This window comes from Lepidochelys kempii, chromosome 5 (genome assembly GCF_965140265.1).
Source record: "Lepidochelys kempii isolate rLepKem1 chromosome 5, rLepKem1.hap2, whole genome shotgun sequence".
Taxonomy (NCBI): Eukaryota; Metazoa; Chordata; order Testudines; family Cheloniidae; genus Lepidochelys; species Lepidochelys kempii.
In genome coordinates, this window is record NC_133260.1 from 72,329,175 (window position 1) to 72,347,706 (window position 18,532).

General features: G+C 40.9%; 1 protein-coding gene across 7 annotated transcripts in view; it reads right to left on the reverse strand.

The window, feature by feature from the left end:
- Positions 1 to 350: 350 nt before the first annotated feature.
- The window catches only part of MCC (MCC regulator of WNT signaling pathway), a 361,512-nt gene continuing 343,330 nt past the window's right edge, over positions 351 to 18,532 (reverse strand). For 4 of the 7 annotated variants that reach the window (XM_073344706.1, XM_073344704.1, XM_073344707.1 and 1 more), the window contains 2 exons: positions 7,370 to 7,492; positions 351 to 5,859 (listed from right to left, as the gene is read on the reverse strand). In XM_073344706.1, the coding sequence (XP_073200807.1) occupies positions 5,679 to 5,859; positions 7,370 to 7,492 (304 nt within the window). In that variant the 3' untranslated portion in view covers positions 351 to 5,678. The remainder of the gene's footprint in view (positions 5,860 to 7,369; positions 7,493 to 18,532) is intronic. The other 3 variants (XM_073344710.1, XM_073344709.1, XM_073344711.1) reach the window with 1 other exon arrangement.

Genomic DNA, 18,532 nt, shown 5'->3' on the forward strand with positions numbered 1-18,532 from the left:
GTTCTGGGAAGCTGTCCCAGCTTTTTTTTTTTTAAAAGAATTCCAAAGTATGGGGGAATGGAAACATGGTAAAACTTCTGTTTTTCTAGTAGAAAAACAGAACAACTCCACTTTAATCTTAGGACTGACATTTAAGGACATTAAGATTTTTTTTCACAGTGTTGTCAAAAGAGAAAAGAGGTAGGTTCGTTTAGTCTGTACCACCTATCAACCATGTATTGAAGGCTTAAGTTTTTTAGAGTGTATGTAACTAGTTATGGGACTGAAGCTAACAAGTGAAACACATACTTTAGCATTAGAAATATTTATTCAGAATATAGGAACATTTGTAAAATAAAAAGTATTATAAATGTCTCTGTATAAATAAATGCTGTTTTTACAATTCTATATCAAATAAACAAAATAACTATTTTACAGCAGCTAAGGAACTAAAAAGCAGAACACATTTAAAGCAAATCAATTAGGTGAAAAGTCTCTAAAATTACAACATATAGTACAATGTTCAGTGACATTTTTAAATGAAAAACTTCCCATATAAACAGTGGAATACTGAGATTAATGCAAACTTAGTCACATGTGCTTTGTAATAACTAACAATACATTCAAGCTGGTGTAAACCTTTTTAATTAGAAAAGTACTTTTTCAGAACAATATGAAATATAAAATTTCATGCACTATTTGACACTCAGACAATTTTTAAAAGTCATTAGAACAAGATACAAATTAATACACTGTTGCACTTGTCTGTTAAGAGACTGAAGGAGAATTGACTAGGTTCTTATAAATAGAACCTAACTCAGCTATTGAACTCCAATGAGTTGTTTTGTGGGAGTTGGGTTGCAGTGTCTACAGTTGATGTAAGTTACTTCTGAAGAAGTTAGACTACATCATACTTCGAGCTGGTGTTTCAAACAGTTGTATAATTAAATATTAGTTTTTGGAATTTACTGTTTTAAGGTGGTCATTTTTGTAACTGGTACACTAGGGCTACGGCTACTTTTAACCTATTACAAGAAGCACTAAAACATATAACACACATTCTTGATTGGTGTTAAGCTATTTCACCACTATTTCCCATTGGTCCTATTCCCCACTCCCATTTCTAATATACTAACAAATTAAGCAGTACTTTGTAGGTACCCACATCTCCCTTTTAACCGTTGAAGACTCCATAGGAGAGGCTGTGACAAAGCAAATAGGGTCTTGCTCATCAACATCATGGAAGAAATGTTGGGTAGGTTACCTTTAATCACCTTGATATGATTATTTCCTGTAAACTTACATCTTTACAGCATTCTTAAAATGTATTTGAAATAAAACAGATCTGCTAAAAACAAACTTAAAAGGTAGGTTAGAATTGGCACTATCACAAAATAATATGTAATAGAAAACTTGTACATCATTCCTCATCCCTTAGAAATCTGAGTAAGGTGCTGGCTCAATATTCCTGCCTAATGAAATCATCTATATACAGGACAGGTTCTACTCAGCTCTATTTTGGATTGAGAAGGCAAAGCCTAGATTTGAAGTGATATAAAAACTTCTACTTAATTCAAAACAGTAAACCCTCTATTAAACAGAAACCCCTTTCACGCTTATTGAAGGAAAAAAAACAACCTAAAATCCCTTGCTTTTCAACTTAGTAAGAGACACTATCAGCAATTGTTATATGTTGTACAGCTGTGAACATGCCTCCTAAAACTGATACTAGGAAAAACAATCCAGCAACCTGGGGTAGCCAAACTTATATGTGGAAGAATTTCAGCTGTCTCAGGTGCTTGTTTTAGATTTGTTATTGCTGAGTCTCTACAGTGGTTTCCCACAGAATATTACATCAGGATCTGTCCTTGTTGGCTCAAGACTGTGGTCAACAACTTGGCTGCAGAAGCACAGGGGCCATTTCTATTTTAAGGCTAAAGCCACAGCCATGGGTTCTAGGGAGCCTACCCAATTCTGCAACACATTCCTGAAGGAGTTAAGCACATCACACCTCACCCTTGCCTTTTCTCATATATAAACAGGGCAGCATTTTCATTTAAACAACTTAAAACACTCCCTTGGGAGAGGATGAGAGAGAACTAACCACCAGTGACAGATCTTAGTAACTTTGCTTAATGGAAGGCACTCAGATACCATGGTGAGGCGGTCAGTATAAGAGGGATCTAATGCTGAACCCCAGTAGCAGGAATAAAGAGAACAGTAACTTGCTTTCTTCCCTCACACAAATTACAAAGGAACCAGGAACTGTGAACCATGTCACTGTGTCCCTTTTGTAGCCCTGAACCATATGCCTTTTGGTTTTTTTTATCTATTTCAAAGTCAGCTCTCAGTGCTTGTCAAGTAGTGGGTGCCTCCTGCACAAATACATGTTTCCAGCATGGAGATTGCATTAGCTTACTCAGAATTTTGTTAATGAGCCATAAACAAACTGGGTTAGCAAGGAGCCTAACTGGAGTTAGGTATATAATCCAAACTGCCCCAGACCAAAGTTTTGGCTGCATATTATAAATGGGAAAGCAAATGCTTGGGGCATTTAGTACAAGCAAGCAGCTGCAGCCTTTACTTATCCAAAACTCCTGCTAAAGCTAATGTGAACTTTGCACCCATTATCTAGCCACTTACATCTAGACTTAAGCAGCAGTGTTCAAGTCAAGTCCTTAGGTCACAGTTAATGTAGGGCTGATCTCAAGGAGGTAACAAGGTTGATGACTTGAGTCCTTGAACCTGTGGGAACTGGCTTAGTGCATCTCTCATACTATGTAGGGTTGTGCACACAGTCTTTTAGCACCAGGAAAGTTTTCCCAATGATAAACAGAGGCACGTAGTCTGATCCTGCTTCAACTAAAGGCCCATGACAAAACTCACTTATTTTAGTGAATGGGGTGCTGGACCCAAAATATAGAAACTACTTACACAGCTTTTTCTGCCTCATTTTAAAGACAGGTTCTTCCTTTCAAGCCCTCTTCATTCAGTCAGGAAAAATGTCCACTGTTGAGGACATTTGTGGGCAAAATAAAAAAAAATTTTTTTAACATGGATCTTGCCCCCCCAAAAAAACTTTCTGCTGCAGTAAAGGACAGTTCTAGCTTAGCAAAACAATTCTATGGACAGAACTGCCCTCAGACATTGGAAAATCAATATGAATATTGCTTAGAGGATGGGATTTGCAGTTCAAAGTGGGAGATTATACAGTTCTGTAGGTAAAGGGGAGTGGCCCCACCCAAACTAAAAGGTGGTACAGGTTGGCTTGGGCCTAACATTTAAGCCCGACAGATCAACCCTGAGAGGATCGAGTTGTTTTCAGACCCACACCCCTCCCAGCTCTCCTTCTGCCTCAGGGTTTGTTCAGGGAGGGCATCATGCACTGGTCTTAATATCCACTCCTCCCTGCTGCGCTGTATGTACTGTGGAGTGAGAATCTGCAGCTCCTCAGCACAGACACTCTACAATAGATGCAGTGCAGCATGGTGGAGCACGCAGCCACTCCCACCCTAACCCCCTAAGGGGCTGCTTGCTTTCCCACCTGACCCAGACCCAACACATGTAGTTGGGTCCCTCTGGTTTCAAGTCAGGTAGCAGGGCTCTACGAGGTGGCCCTTCGTTTGTAAGTAATGCTGTCTTTTTCATTTATACTGGTGTATGCAGGAGACTGGGTTTGGCATTGTTGCAGCTTATGTTGTCTCAGATTTGCTACTCAACCTTCACTACTTTTAAGGAAAGAGAACAACAGTTGCCAAAGGGAAGGAGAGCATTAGAAACCAGCATTAAGAACCACTGACATTTAAATCTCAGCTAAGGCTGTTTTTGACCTGCTCCCTAAAAAGCTGAAAGTAAATCCCCTCATTGTCCCTGCTTAACATCTAGAAGCAGCAAAGCATGATCCAGCCAGGAAGGCTAAAGGCTTAATCTAGCAAAGGGTTACTCAGCATAGAGAACCATAGCCACAGCTCTCTGGAAATACTTTAAAGCTAAACAAGCCTTTAAAGAGAAATTCACATAAATCTAAACAGGTCTAGGAAACTCAAGACAAGTCCCAAAACACAACAAATTCCTGTGTGACAGGTGGGAATGACAGCAGACTTTTGTAAATCCATTTGCCAAGGAAAGCACCTCAAGCTTGACCAATATTAAACATACCAGCGCTGTAGTAATAACAAAAAAGTTAATTGACTCTAGGTTGATTAAACTGATAAGGGTGGGTTGTTTTATTTTAAGTGTTCAGACAATCTCTGTGACAGTGAAAACACAAAAGTCCTGTGAACAAGGCCCAAAGGAGCTGGGATGCATGCCATGTCTGAGACTACACCTTCTGCTTCCTAGAGGTGGCAACCTGATCTCTGTGCTTCACTCAGCCTCTACTAAAAACACCAGACTCATTCAGTCTTACCATGTGCTAGCTAGCATGGCATAAGAAACCAACTGGCTTGAACAGAGAAGTCCACCTACATTATAACAGTAACTTATTAAAATATAGCCTATAAATGTAATTTTACAACAGCCATCAGAAGGCTGTGTTCATATAACTTCTACTCCCATAGTACTAAGAGCCAGCCATTTGCTCACTCATTTTGTATGTGTGTGTATCTATCTACATGTATACGCACATTCATGTGCATTTATTTGAATATTGAATAGGTACATTCCTTATAAAGAAGTACCTTTTTGTACTACATAGTAAGTGCAGAGAGAGTTTCTGCCTCTTGGTGACACACAGGTGTAATGGAACATTATGCTGGTCTAATACTACTCTGCATCTGACAGAGGCTTCTCTGAGGAAAACCTTGTCTATAATGTATTTTAGAAAAATAAATCCAACTTTTTCTAAATTGACTGTCAGCACTACCCTAGAACATGAAGGACAAAAACTTCCTTGTAACTTCCTACCCAATCTCGGCCCACACCCCCTGCACCGTAAACAGAAAGCATGTGGCCACATAGAGCCTGTAAGGGCATAAGAAATAAAGCAGAACTGTAGACTTGCAGCAAGAGCTTTCTAGTTGCTGTGTTCAGGAATCCTGCCTGGGTAAAACATCTCCGAATTAGCAGGAGTTCTCCTCCTCCATCTGTTGGACTGTGTGCGGTGTGGAGAACTGCAAGTTTGGTGCAGGGTACGAACCATGCTGTCATCTTGCACACCTCCCCTCACCAAACACACACATACAATAGATGTAACAGCAAGTCTTATTGCAAGATTTCAGGACAAAGAAAACATGGTGGCTGGGAGATCTATCAAACTGGCTTACTCTGTGCCCAAACAAACATACAAAAGCATCTGAATGAGTGCTATTTTGGCCTTGTCTTGGGAGTAAATTAAAAGCAAGGGAATGCATCAAGATCAAAATGAAAGTGTGGAGGGACTCCCACCCATTAGGATGAAGATGGGAGATAATCCTGCATGTGTGTGTATGTACATAATTACATATACCATGAACATAACCTTGGTATGATGGGAAACTTTACCTTCAGACACTGTCCATTTCAAGCAGTCATCAATAAACAATCCTTTGCTTAAGCTTAAAATAGTCTCCCCAGTTCTCCTGGCTTGATTTGACAAAGCCACACAAGGCTGATCTATGCCTGTTATGTTTCAGATCCTTAATAGTGTTCACTACCTAAAATCAGTCAAAAAAACCCAACTTTTTTAATGGCACTAATTGTCACATTATATATATAGAATTTTAAAGCGAAGTTTCATTAGTGTGAGGTCTTGAGTTCTCCTCCTCCAGCAATGCTATTCTTTGTTTGAGCATCCTCACTTGAGTCTCATGCCTCTCAACCATGGCCATCATTTGTGACTCCAGTTTCTTCAATTTGTTTTGATGCTTCTTCTTTGCTTTTTCATAAGCTGCCACAAGGTTACTGTTAGAAACAGACAGCAATACAAGATCATTCAACAACGCTAGCTCAAGTTAAGCACCTAGAAACAGACACCCAAAATCAGTTGCCAAATTTTCGAAAGTGACCAAGGATTCCTCTCCCTAAAATTTAATATAAAACGAGTCTCACAAGTCAAGACCTTGTTTATTAAAAGTCTCAGCCATAAGAGAACTAATGTTCCTCCCACAAAATGAAAAATTATCAAATGAAAGGGTCAGAGGCCCAAATCATAGATCAGGGAGAAAAGGGTCTAACTAGTGAATGAAAATATCTACGTCAGAGTAGCTCTTGGTGTTTTATTAGTGTCTGTGGCATTAAAGCAACATATCTAACTGTGATCATTTATTGTGATGCATCACTATATGCTTGCTGCACTAGTGCGCTATGCAGTTCCAGGTTATCATATGATGTCTGAGGATTGTGGGCCCAATTGTTTGAGGTACTGAGCACCCGCACCTCCCTGGTGTGAGTGTGAGTAGAGGCTGCTCAGTATATCACCGAGGACTGGGCCCTAGGTGCATATCACAAAGTGCTTTGTTAAGGGGACACTGTCAGGTAGGTATATGATCAAAATGTAGATATTGTAAATAAAGATTTATAGAATATAAATGTTTTAATTTAATAATAATAATAATAATCACAAATAGTTCAATGGATGAGGTTTTTTTACTGCTTTTGTCCCCTGACAAGCCTATCCAAAAAGTGTAGGGAATCAACAAAGGTATGTTAGTGCCTGAGAACTAGAAGTTGACACTGATGAGTCTAGTCTCTCCATAGTATATGAAGTACAAAAAGGAATTAAAGTATTTTCTATTTCTATTGTATTACATTTAGTTGCCAAATGCCCTCTCTTCAACCTCCCCTTTCGCTCAGTAGGAGACACCAAATGGGTGCTGGTTGAAGATCAAGTCTTGCCCATCACGTCAATGGCCAAGACTTTCTCTAACAGGTAAAGTATGGCTCATGAGTGACAAATTACATGGTGAATGGATGACTCCTTGAAGGAAGTGGACCAACAACAATTGTAACCCTCAGTCCATCAAAGCCCATTGATGCAGACTGACTGGGAGATGGAGGCACAGTCTGTATCACTGTCAGTGCTACACTTTAAAGTACTGAGTGGGTTTATGGAAGGAAACTTGATAACAGGAGAATCTGAAGGGATAAGAAGAGATGCATGAGCCAGCCCAGGGAGGAGGTGAGCAAAAACAGCAATAATTCACAAACATGATTAAACTGAAAATTGTTTTATAATGGATGCCATTTTTAACTGCAATAGAATCTCTTTCTCCCCCCTCCCCCCCACTGGTTATGGGGCACTCAGTGAGAAGGATTAGTCTCTTCCCCCAACTCTGACCTTGCATTCTTCGAGACTACTGGCAAGCAGCTGAGGATGTAAAAACTGCTCATTAGGGAAAGGAGAGGATTACAGTGCACTACCAGAATGCACCAGAAGTCAATGTGTACATCCATTCACTAGAAGATCCTTTACCTGTTTGCCCTTTTCAGGTCATTAACAAACTCAGCAGACTGCTGATGTCTGATTTCGCTGCTCTTCGTGAGTCTTTCTAAGGCATTCACTAACTCTTGCACTCTCCCTTTCAGTTTCTTCTCTCTGCACCAGGATACAAGGAGTGAAAAAAGGAGTCAGTTATCCATAAAATTTGGACTTGCAAGAGTATAGATCACATTCAACAAAGTTCCTTCTGTTAGATGTAAAGGAGTAAAATATTTTTCTTTATACTACTTTGATAATGCCGGATTTAGTTTTATGAGGTTAAACTTTTGTTAAATTGATTTTTTTAAAAGCAAAACAGTAACAATTCACATGTAGGATAAAAAGAAATATGGACAAACATCAGATCATCACTGGGGATGGTCTTGTCCACACTACATCTCTCTCATATAAGAGCAGAATGTGCAATATCCACAGTTAGGAAAAGAGATGCATGGAAGAAGATATTAGCATATAACATGTTCTATATATTATATATTTAAGATGGCAACTCAGATAGTAAACACTATAAAGAGAAGTTAAACCTAAAGCTAATATATATAGAAAAATTAAATACAAACATGGTGGACCTAGGATAACTAGGTAATTTGCTAATCAAAACATTATTTGTTTTTATTTAAAAATTCTCTATTAAAAAAAATTGCAGGAAGACTCGCTACATAAAAGAGGGAGAAATCAATAACTAAAGAGGAAGACTTCACTAGCATCCAAAATAACAATCAGAGTCACATACTGCAGGAAAAGAAAGGAGGGTCTCAAGGCAGTTGAGTGCTGCTCTGGAATACTGGATTCCATCCTTTATCTCTGCCTAAGTTCCTATGTGATGCTGGGCAAGTCACTGAAACCAAACGATTCATAAGTGGTCAGTAGTTGTGTGTTTCTCATTTTCTGGGTGCTCAACTTGATTGCCAGGATCTGATTTGTAGACGTGATGAGCACTCACAGCTGCAAATCAAGTCAATGGGAGCTGTGCTTTGAACATATAAAGTGCTATATAATGGCAAGTACTCTGAAAGATCAAGTGCTTGGTGCCTCAAGTTGGGCACCCAAAATTACTGGAAACTTTTGACCTTCAGCACTCTATCTCCATTCACCATTTGTAAAACGGGGATAATATCAACTTATCACACAGGGGTGTTGTGAAGATAAAGTCATGGTTTTGAAGCACTCAGATAATATAGTGATGACTGCCATGGAAAAACCCAAAAGGAAATGAATAATTCTGTCTTTAGAGCAGGGTTTGAATAGCATTCAATAAATAAGACCCAGGGCTACACAGGGCGAATAGTGAGGAAAAAACAAGATAGTGAATAGGTGCTCATTACATTCATTCTGTGCACTGAATGCACAAGGTCTTGTGGAAAAAAGGAGTATGTCATGTAATTAGAGACTGCATAGTTCTAGCATTTCCTAACTTTTGAGTCCTTTGCAAACTTAATAATGTTCTTTTAACATATGTTCATTACACACACACAAAGCTATCATGCTACCAATGAGACTATACAATTATCCACTGTAGTGACTAAGAGGGGAGCATGGGTATTTTTCAGCATAAAGTATCAAGAGCTCTTGGGAGCAGCTCTGGCATTGCATTTAGGTTATTTGCTGCCAAGGGCATCTTTAATTTCTAGACACAAAAGGTGCTGGAACCCTGAATTCATACAAAAAGAAAAGGAGTACTTGTGGCACCTTAGAGACTAACCAATTTATTTGAGCATGAGCTTTCGTGAGCTACAGCTCACTTCATTGGATGCATACCGTGGAAGCTGCAGAAGACATTATATACACACAGAGACCATGAAACAATACCTCCTCCCACCCCACTGTCCTGCTGGTAATAGCTTATCTAAAGGGATCATCAAGTTGGGCCATTTCCAGCACAAATCCAGGTTTTCTCACCCTCCGCGCCCCCCCCCCCCCCACACACAAACTCACTCTCCTGCTGGTAATATTACCGGCTATTCTCCAGGCTATTACCAGCAGGAGAGTGAGTTTGTGTGTGTGTGGGGGGGGGGGGCGCGGAGGGTGAGAAAACCTGGATTTGTGCTGGAAATGGCCCAACTTGATGATCCCTTTAGATAAGCTATTACCAGCAGGACAGTGGGGTGGGAGGAGGTATTGTTTCATGGTCTCTGTGTGTATATAATGCCTTCTGCAGCTTCCACGGTATGCATCCGATGAAGTGAGCTGTAGCTCACGAAAGCTCATGCTCAAATAAATTGGTTAGTCTCTAAGCTGCCACAAGTACTCCTTTTTGCGAATACAGACTAACATGGCTGTTACTCTGAAACCTGAATTCATACAGTGCACAAATACTCAAAGGCATATTAGACAACCTACCCAAGGCTAGAGATTAGGTTTGCTGTCTGGTAAAGACACTGTAGTGAATGTGTAAAATCAAATCCCTTGTTAAAACTTTTGATTGTGGGCCTGCCTGCCTCCTGAGATCTGCTAAAATAGTCTCCATTTGCTGTAAATGTCCCTTTTTCAGCCCAAATTGATCAACAGTATTTTTTTTAATTGCACTGACATTTTGAGCTTTATTGTGAATTCCACTAACTTCACCCCACTTAGGTTCTTTCAGCTACTAAACTTTATTTACACATCTATTTTATGTGATTTATACTTCTCCCATTTCCCCTCTGGGCTGTACTGGTCCATGGTTCCTAGGTCAGGGAACAAATCCAGTTTGTAACTTCAACCGTGATTCCAAGGGCTACTTAGTCACCTGAAAACTCAAGGGGTTTTTTTGCAGATAACTTAGAAATTAGCTGATTGGAGTACTGTATCTAATTCCTAAAAAAAAAAAGAGGATTTAATAAATATTAGACCCACTCAGCTCTAATACTAACATATTCTCACATCTTGTGTCAAGTCACTTAAGGAACACTGGTTAGGTTTAAAATGTTAATGCATATGCTTTGTTACTAATTCTTGAATACAACAATTGAAACAATTATAGAAAAATCTAGATTACTTCCTATCACTTTTTTGCAGTTCTTCAAGCTTGGAACAGATCATTTAACTTTGTAAACGTCCTACTAGGGCAAGGCATCTGCCTTAGGCTCTAGAGGTGCTACCTCACTACAAACAATAGGCTAGAAACTAACTTTAAACAGGAGTGAAACTGACACTTTCACATCACTGCCAATCCCAAATGTTCAAAAATAATGAATCAGACTCCCCAAAAATCATGAGACTGGCTTTAAAATCATGAGATTATGTACAAACAACAGATGTGTGGTTCTTCTTAATTTGCCTCCCACTTTGAGCCTTTAGGGTGCACTGGGGTCACATTTTGAAGCTTTCTGCGTAGCCACGAGGACAAGAAACTTCATTTTTCTTTCAGAATGAAGGTTGAAATCATCACATATCCAAGTGACTCCAGGAGCTGGGGCTTTAAGGAAAACAATTATCATGAGACTTGACAACGCTGCTTTTACGTCTGTTTAAGGGCGAGTTACTTTCCAGAAGGCTCTAAAAACACAACACTACAGTGACTGAGGTGCAGTTCTCACAGGAGACTACTTAAAACCAAACACCAAGAAAATTCCGTATTTTAAAGTTGAGGGAAAAATCCCCGAGACTTGCTATATCAGGACCACTGAAGTCAGAAAAGGAAAATAAACAGGCACAGGAGCTCTGGGCAGCTGTTCCTTTAGAAAGAAAGTTGGAGGGTCAAATCTTCTAGTCCTTAATCAATTAAAACTTCTATTGCCATTAGGGTGACCAGACAGCAAGTGTGAAAAATCGGGATGGGGGTGGAGGGTAATAGGAGTCTATATAAGACAAAACCCCAAATATTGGGACTGTCCCTATAAAATTGGGACATCTGGTCACCCTAATTGCCATCAGTGCCTCCACTCACAGATACAAACTTCACAGTGAACATGTGATAACGTGTGGTCAATAACTACACACTTCATACTTAAATATCTGAGCCATCTTATCCAGAGTTACATATCTTATATGCATTGGCTCAGGGACTGGATTTTCTGGCAGTACTGAGCACACAGATGGTGCCCAGTGAATAATGCAAATCATGACAATAATTGTTGACTTTATGGACTCTGTGGATGCAGTTTCTGTTCTTTGCTCTGAAATTGGCCTGAATACAGCTGAAAAACTAAGAATTTGAGGCGTAAACACATCTGATACTTATAGGACACTTTCTCATTCCTTCCTTTTCTCAAACTCAGAACAAAAAATGACTGAACAAAATGGTTTTCAGTTAAAATGTAAAACTGCACAGCAGCCATTGCTGTAAAACCCAGCGTGGGGCAGAACTTGCCACCCCTTGGGAGTTAAGTGATCTCCTCTCATCTGACTCTCATTCTCCATCCTTCCTAACCTCTGTGCTGCTTTTCATGCTGTAAACCATGACATCCATCCTGGGACCATTTGCTGGAGTCTCAGAGAACTGGCCACCTTGGTTTTTCTCCCATCTATCAGAGTTCTCTTTTTTTGCAGCATGCAGCAGAGAGAGAGGGAGAGGCTGGTCTGCTGGATAGGGAGCTAGCCCTGAGAGACCTGAGTTCTACTCCCCCCATGGACTTCCTGTCTGACCCAAGGCCAGTGCTTTAAGGACAGAAAGGCTTTTAGGCACCCAAAGATGTAGCTAGATATCCAGTGGGGTTTACAAAGCACCAAACCTTCTAAGTAATTTGAAAATCTCACTAGGTGCCTAAATACCTTTGAAAATCTGCCCTTTAATCTGTGTGTGCCTCAGTGCCCCATCTGTACAATCATAGAATATTAGGGTTGGAAGAGACCTCAGGAGGCCATCTAGTCCAACCCCAACTAAATCATCCCAGCCAGGGCTTTGTCAAGCCGGACCTTAAAAACCTCTAGGGATGGAGATTCCAGCACTTCCTTAGGTAAAGTGCTTCACCACCCTCCTGGTGAAGTAGTGTTTCCTAGTATCTAACCTAGACCTCGCCCCCCAGCAACTTGAGACCATTGCTCCTTGTTCTGGCATCTCCCACCACTGAGAACAGCCTAGCTCCATCCCCTTAGGAACCCCTCTTCAGGTAATTGAGGGGATAACTGCATTGCTTTACCTCACCGAGGGGCTGGGAGGAGAAATAGATTAGATATTGTGAGGTGCAGCCTCAGATACTATGGTGATGAGACTACATAAGTACCACAGGTAGAGTGGGAACTTCTCTATACACTTAGCCCTTTCCTGGGTTTGACCCCTTCTTTTTACCTACGCCCCCAAATGGCCCCCTTTTCTGAATGTAACCTAGGCTCAGTGCTTTGCTGTATTTTTCCTGAATCCCCTGTTCTCTCTGAAACAACCCCTCAGCCTTCTCTCCCCTCCATGGAGGGATTCCTCTTTTACAGGCTAAACTTCCATACCATTAATTTAATCACCAGTCCTTTCTTATCTTAATCACCCTGCCTCTGTTTGTAAACAAAATACTGACTCCCTGCCCCAGAGGCACCTCTCCTCTACAGAACTTACATTTCACACTAATGCTGTGCTGTAGTTAAGAGCTCCACCTGGGAGCGTGCACGCCTCCTGTATGAAACTCAGGGAGTAGCTCCCCATCTTCCCCTGCCCCTGCAATTGCCGGCCTTGTCCTAGGTCCTTAATCCATGGTGTCCATTTTATGGCACCGCTGATAAAGTGAGGTTATCGGTTTAATCAACAAACCACACTTCTTCATTACAAGTCTCTGCTGTTTATGCTAGAGGTATCATCATGATACACAGTTTCCAACTTCCAAAGCCACAAGGGAAATCCAAAAGTTATGGCTGCAAACAAGACACAGTACTGACCCAAGCTCCACCTGTCCGAATGTGGTCATTGGGCAGTGGTTATTCAACACTCAAGGTTGTTTGGTAGGGCTGCCCACACAATGTAATTCTGATTTTAACCCACAGAATTTTTTGTTTACTGTGTTAGCCAAAGAAAATATTCCATAATTTGTGTATACAGGAAACATACAAATTAATGCTCTGTGTGCTTTGTACCCCATTGTACAAATGATGTAAGTCACTGTAACTGTAATAGCGTATGCCACCATACCAAATGTACACTCGACCCCCCGCAATGGCAAGGTTACTTTCTCTTACACAGCTGTAAAATACAGAAGAGCGTGAATTCTAACCATGCAATAACATCGAAGTACAGTTCTCTGAAGGTCACTGTAAAATACCACTTTACTCAACAGATCTTCTACTTGTGTATATTGAGTAACATATCCCTATTACAGTGACTAAAATAAATGTATACTGTTGTTTCCTCCTGCTAGCCCAACAGAGCCAACACAACAAAGCGTGTCAGAACTGGAATCTAGTTCATCTTGTCATTCATTAACAAAACTGTTTAGCTTTGTAATTGAAATTTAGTAAACAGTAACACCTGTACAACTCTACTGAGTGCTGTGCGGGTTATACAGGTGTCACTTCTGGCAGAATCTCACTATGATGAGGTTGCACAGGTGCTTAACTGGAAAACAGTGGTCACTAAAACAGGTGTGAAGACATGATTTGGCCAGCAGAACTATTGAGAAGTACCCAGCTTGACTTTCTGGGCCTAGGTTGGGTTTTCAAGGCTCACAGTTAGGAAACAAGCATATTTTTAATTGTAAACTGAACACATCTGATACATAATCACAGAATCACCGAATATCAGGGTTGGAAGGGACCTCAGGAGGTCATCTAGTCCAACCCCCTGCTCAAAGCAGGACGAATCCCCAATTTTTGCTCCAGATCCCTAAACGGCCCCTCAAGGATTGAACTCACAACCGTGGATTTAGGAGGCCAATGCTCAAACCACTAATCACTGAGAGCTGTCAAAGAATAGCATTTCTCTAGAGATCCTGTCCAGTCTAGATCTGCACCTTAATAGAGTTGAGGAATGAAGCACCTTAAAGACCATTTGACACCAACTTATCACACTGCAACGTGTTAAACCTTTTGAATTCCTCTGAGACTACGCTGAGATTTTCTGGAATTGCCTCAATCAGACCACAGTTCCAGCGCTGGCCTGAAAGTGGCAGCATTTTATAACCACAGGAAGAGTCATTTAACATGCTAGTTTAACGAAGTTTAAATCCATCTTCAGCAGCAGAAGGGTTTTGCCAAAACAAGTCAGAGAAAAACTGAATGCTAGCTACTTATACCAATGTATTGTTGTCAAGGATATACGGTTAGGTTAGAATGAGAGGGTGGAAAGAATCTTTGTTAAAGAAAAGTCTTAAAAATTCTTTGCTGTATAGACTCATGCATATTCTTAAGTTTCTAGGGTGGTTTTTTGTTGTTTTTTTTGGTGAGGAGGGGGGTGGGCATGGGCCTAAGGACCATCACAAATCTCACCACTTTCAGCTTCCAAATGCCCTTGCTTTAATACTTAATACAAACACGCAGCAGTATACAGATAATAGTTTATCTTAGTTAAGCAAAACAACCTCCCCCCCATTTCACCTTGGGGAGCGAATCAGAGATGAATGAATAAGACATTACAGAAGTTAGTCACATTGCTTTAATGCACTTTTGACAGGTGCTCTGATACCACAATGTTAAGAGCCATTTAAGAACCTGAACAGAGCAGGGAAGAGATTGAGTGTCTGCCTGCATTGGGGAGGTGGGTGGCTGGGGACTTCGAAATGGGGAGGGGGAGATATATTTATGCTGGCCTGTGACACAACATGAGTAGTAGGCGAGCTAGGACAAATATATATAGTAAGTAAAAAAAGAAAAAAAAATAATTCAGGCCCATTTAAAATCAAGAATCAGCCAGAAAATACTGCACTGAAACAAAGACCACACTGCAGCAACTTGCATAGTACGGAACTCCGCAAGGCGGCAATTCATTTTAAAGTTGTCAACACATCACCTGTGACAAAAGCTGAGTGGACAGCTCCTACTGAAGTGCTGGGGAAGAAATGATGAAAAGTGGAGTTTCTTTTAAAAGATTTCTAAGAGCTTTTCTTGCACTGTGAGCAAACAAGCAACTGACTTACTTCTGTTATTACATAGTGGGTTTTTTTGAAAATCCACTTTGCCAATGAAGGAAGTTCTCAATCCATACACTCTGGATTCAGTCTGTACCTCTACCTTTCCTTCGTCGTTACAGGGAGGCTGCCTGGGAGAGGAATTGTATCAGCACAGCTCCTGCCTGACCTATCCTCAGTACCTCCTAGATGGGTCAAATTCTTTTCAGGTGCCAGCTCTGAGCCTCCTGGGCATTCAGGGGCTTTCGCACTGTGTATGTGGCACCCCCTACTCCTTCCACACTTACAACCAATAGGAGACTGCAATGTGGCTTGCACCAGTGAAATAAATCTTCTAATTTGTAGTGGCAGGATTCAGGTAGTTGTTACCTTTTCCTGAGATACTGTGGTTCGCTGAAAAGGGCATCAAACCATCTGCCCTTTGCAGGAATTCTCATGAAAGACACCACAGCAATTTGATGGAGTGAAACCTCACGAACCCCTGAAAACCAAACCACAGGAATACTGCTGAATTCTGAGTACCTGCTATATACTTATTTATTATTACATTCCATTGATTTCAATGGGCCTTCTACAGAAGAGTGCTGCTCAGACATATGGACACTGAAGCAGCAGCAAAAGCAAAGAGATAGATATTCATCTAACATTACTAATTTGTTTTGGAATTTGAGAAACTGAGATTTGTTTGCAGACTGGCTGAACAATCAAAACACATGAATTCAAGTTCTCTCCTCCAAGGTGTTGTATTTTCCATTTTTACCAGTATGCCAGAGACTTCATCACAGCTACAAATGCTGGTATATCCGCAGTCTCTCTAACACTTTATAAGATCTTGTGAAAATATTCTCTGCGCCTTCAAAACTTCCTTAGTATCTACTGTTCCCCAATTAGCTAAGAGATCCCATTTTGGCATGTGGAAATCCTTCTAACATTTGTGCCCTTCCATGCATTTGTTCTGTAGTTTGTATTGGAGTGATAAGGAACCTGGAGGTGCACTTTGCATTTCATTAATGCACTAAAGGGCTGTATGCATATATGGAATTCTGAGCACAGCTTCACTCTCCTGATTGCTATTATAAATCAACAGAATATGAAGAATCGGCAAATGCAGGTTTAATAAAACAGAACACGTTAAAATAATTGTGCTATTTATAACACAGCATCTTTTCAGAATGAATCTATGGTGGGTGCCTGTAGGTTTATATTTAAATGAGAGAGAGAATGAACTATTTTAAAGGAACACTCAAACTTGTACACACCCTAAATTCAGTAGCTGTTTCAACCTTACAACTTGCTTTTGTTTAGCATTCTGAAGATCAGCATCACCTCTGCTCTCACCTCCCACACCTTCCTTTTCCAATTGATCCTGCAGCAATAGGGAGTTGAGAAAACATAGCAGCGGCACATCACATCTTGTGTGAGATGCATGCAGAGAAAACTGGTGCATGTGTGCACTGACAGGGAATGAGCCTGTGATCAGAGATATGCCTGCAAGCCAATCTCATAGGAGACTGTGGTTCTGTTTCAATTAGTTAATAACTCCCTGCTGCAGTGAACAGTCAGCAGGGAACTGAACAATTCATTTGGGAAAATCCCTGCCTGCAATGTTCTGAAGGAAAAACCTACCTTCTGAGTATGTGTAGCTCACAGGCCTAATGCATAGCAACAGCCTCTGGAAAACAGTACCACTTATTCATTGAAATTACTGACATGGTAGTAATGGAGTATCTTGGTTTACGTTTTTAAGACCAAAACAATTGCTGAGTGGAATTAAAGTGGATAACTGCTGAGTTGCTTTAATGAGCTTTGGCTCAGGCTTATGGAATGGTTTCAGTGGAAAGGCTAGTTAACAGGGCCCCAATGTTTCTCTACTTTCATACATCTAGCCACATCAAATGCTCTGAATCCCATTTGGGCAGCAAATCCCAAACCCTGGTCCCACACAAAACAGAGCAAACTTTTTGAAGTTTTCGGTCAGTTTGGTCTCCCCATACTTGCTGCAGGTTTGGCCCAGGATGTCTTACCCCACTCACTGTGCCTGCTTACGAGGGCATGAAATGCATCGTCCAACTCCTGTAGGACAGGATGACACACACTTGTAGTTTCTGATTCAGCCACCAGCCATTCCATATGAAGCTCTCCTCTCCTCTAGAGACCATAGGCAATAGTATGTTTAAAACCACTGCAGCTGAATCCTCTTTCCATTAGCAGCTTAAACTAACAACCAGTGCCAGCACTGCATGTGACATCCCTAAACCAATTAAACAGCACAGCTACATTGGCCACTCAAGCTGCGACAGGTAATATGGAACACAAAAGAAGAGGGCCACACAGAAATATTTGCTTCCTTAATAGCAACAGTAACAAAATACCCCTAAAAAGCTAGAGGGGGAAAAAACCTTTTCAGATATGACATTTGTCCAGCTCACAGGTGTGTTTGGATCAGCAGACGCCTGCAGTGTTTCCTCCCACCAGTTTGACTGTGCAGAGGAAAAGGAAGAAAGGTGTTTAAAGTTTGTCTTGCAGTTGTATGCAGGAGCACTGCACTATTCTGTGTGTGGCCTGATGACCAGAGGTTCAGAAGTCACAGCTCTCTCAGAAATCCATGGGAGCTGTGGTGGTTTGGCACCTCTAAAATAGGGGCTCTTCACAATAATTAGAGAGGGGCATAATGGAGGCACTCCCTGGCCAAGATTCCCTGCACAGATTTGTCCTGACCTGGAGCTTTTCCAGTTCTGGGCTGAGTACAGACCGACAATTCTGTGAAGTTGTATAGTTGCTTAGTGATTTGGGCGACTATTCTGTGGTGAGCAGAGCTACTCATTCTAGTTAAAAAACAAATGAGAGTGATACTGGTTATTGGTGAAAAATGACAAAATAGCTCCCCTCTCCCCCAGGCTCAGTGGACTAAGGGAAATCTCTTGGGCCAGTGAGAGACTGGATAATGGTCGAAGCATAAAAGGGCAGGGATCCTTGAATTTTGCAGATGACTAAGTCATTGTGACTTCACTGCAGCTGGTCACAAAATTTGGTTCTGAAATGCTACAAAGTTCCAAGCCCCTTGACCCCATTTAATGTACACTATAATTAGGTCAAGGAAAGTAGTAAATGTGAAATAACTCTGCCAAAAAGGAGCAGACAAAATGCTGTGGGAAAATTGACAGGTTTCTTTTTA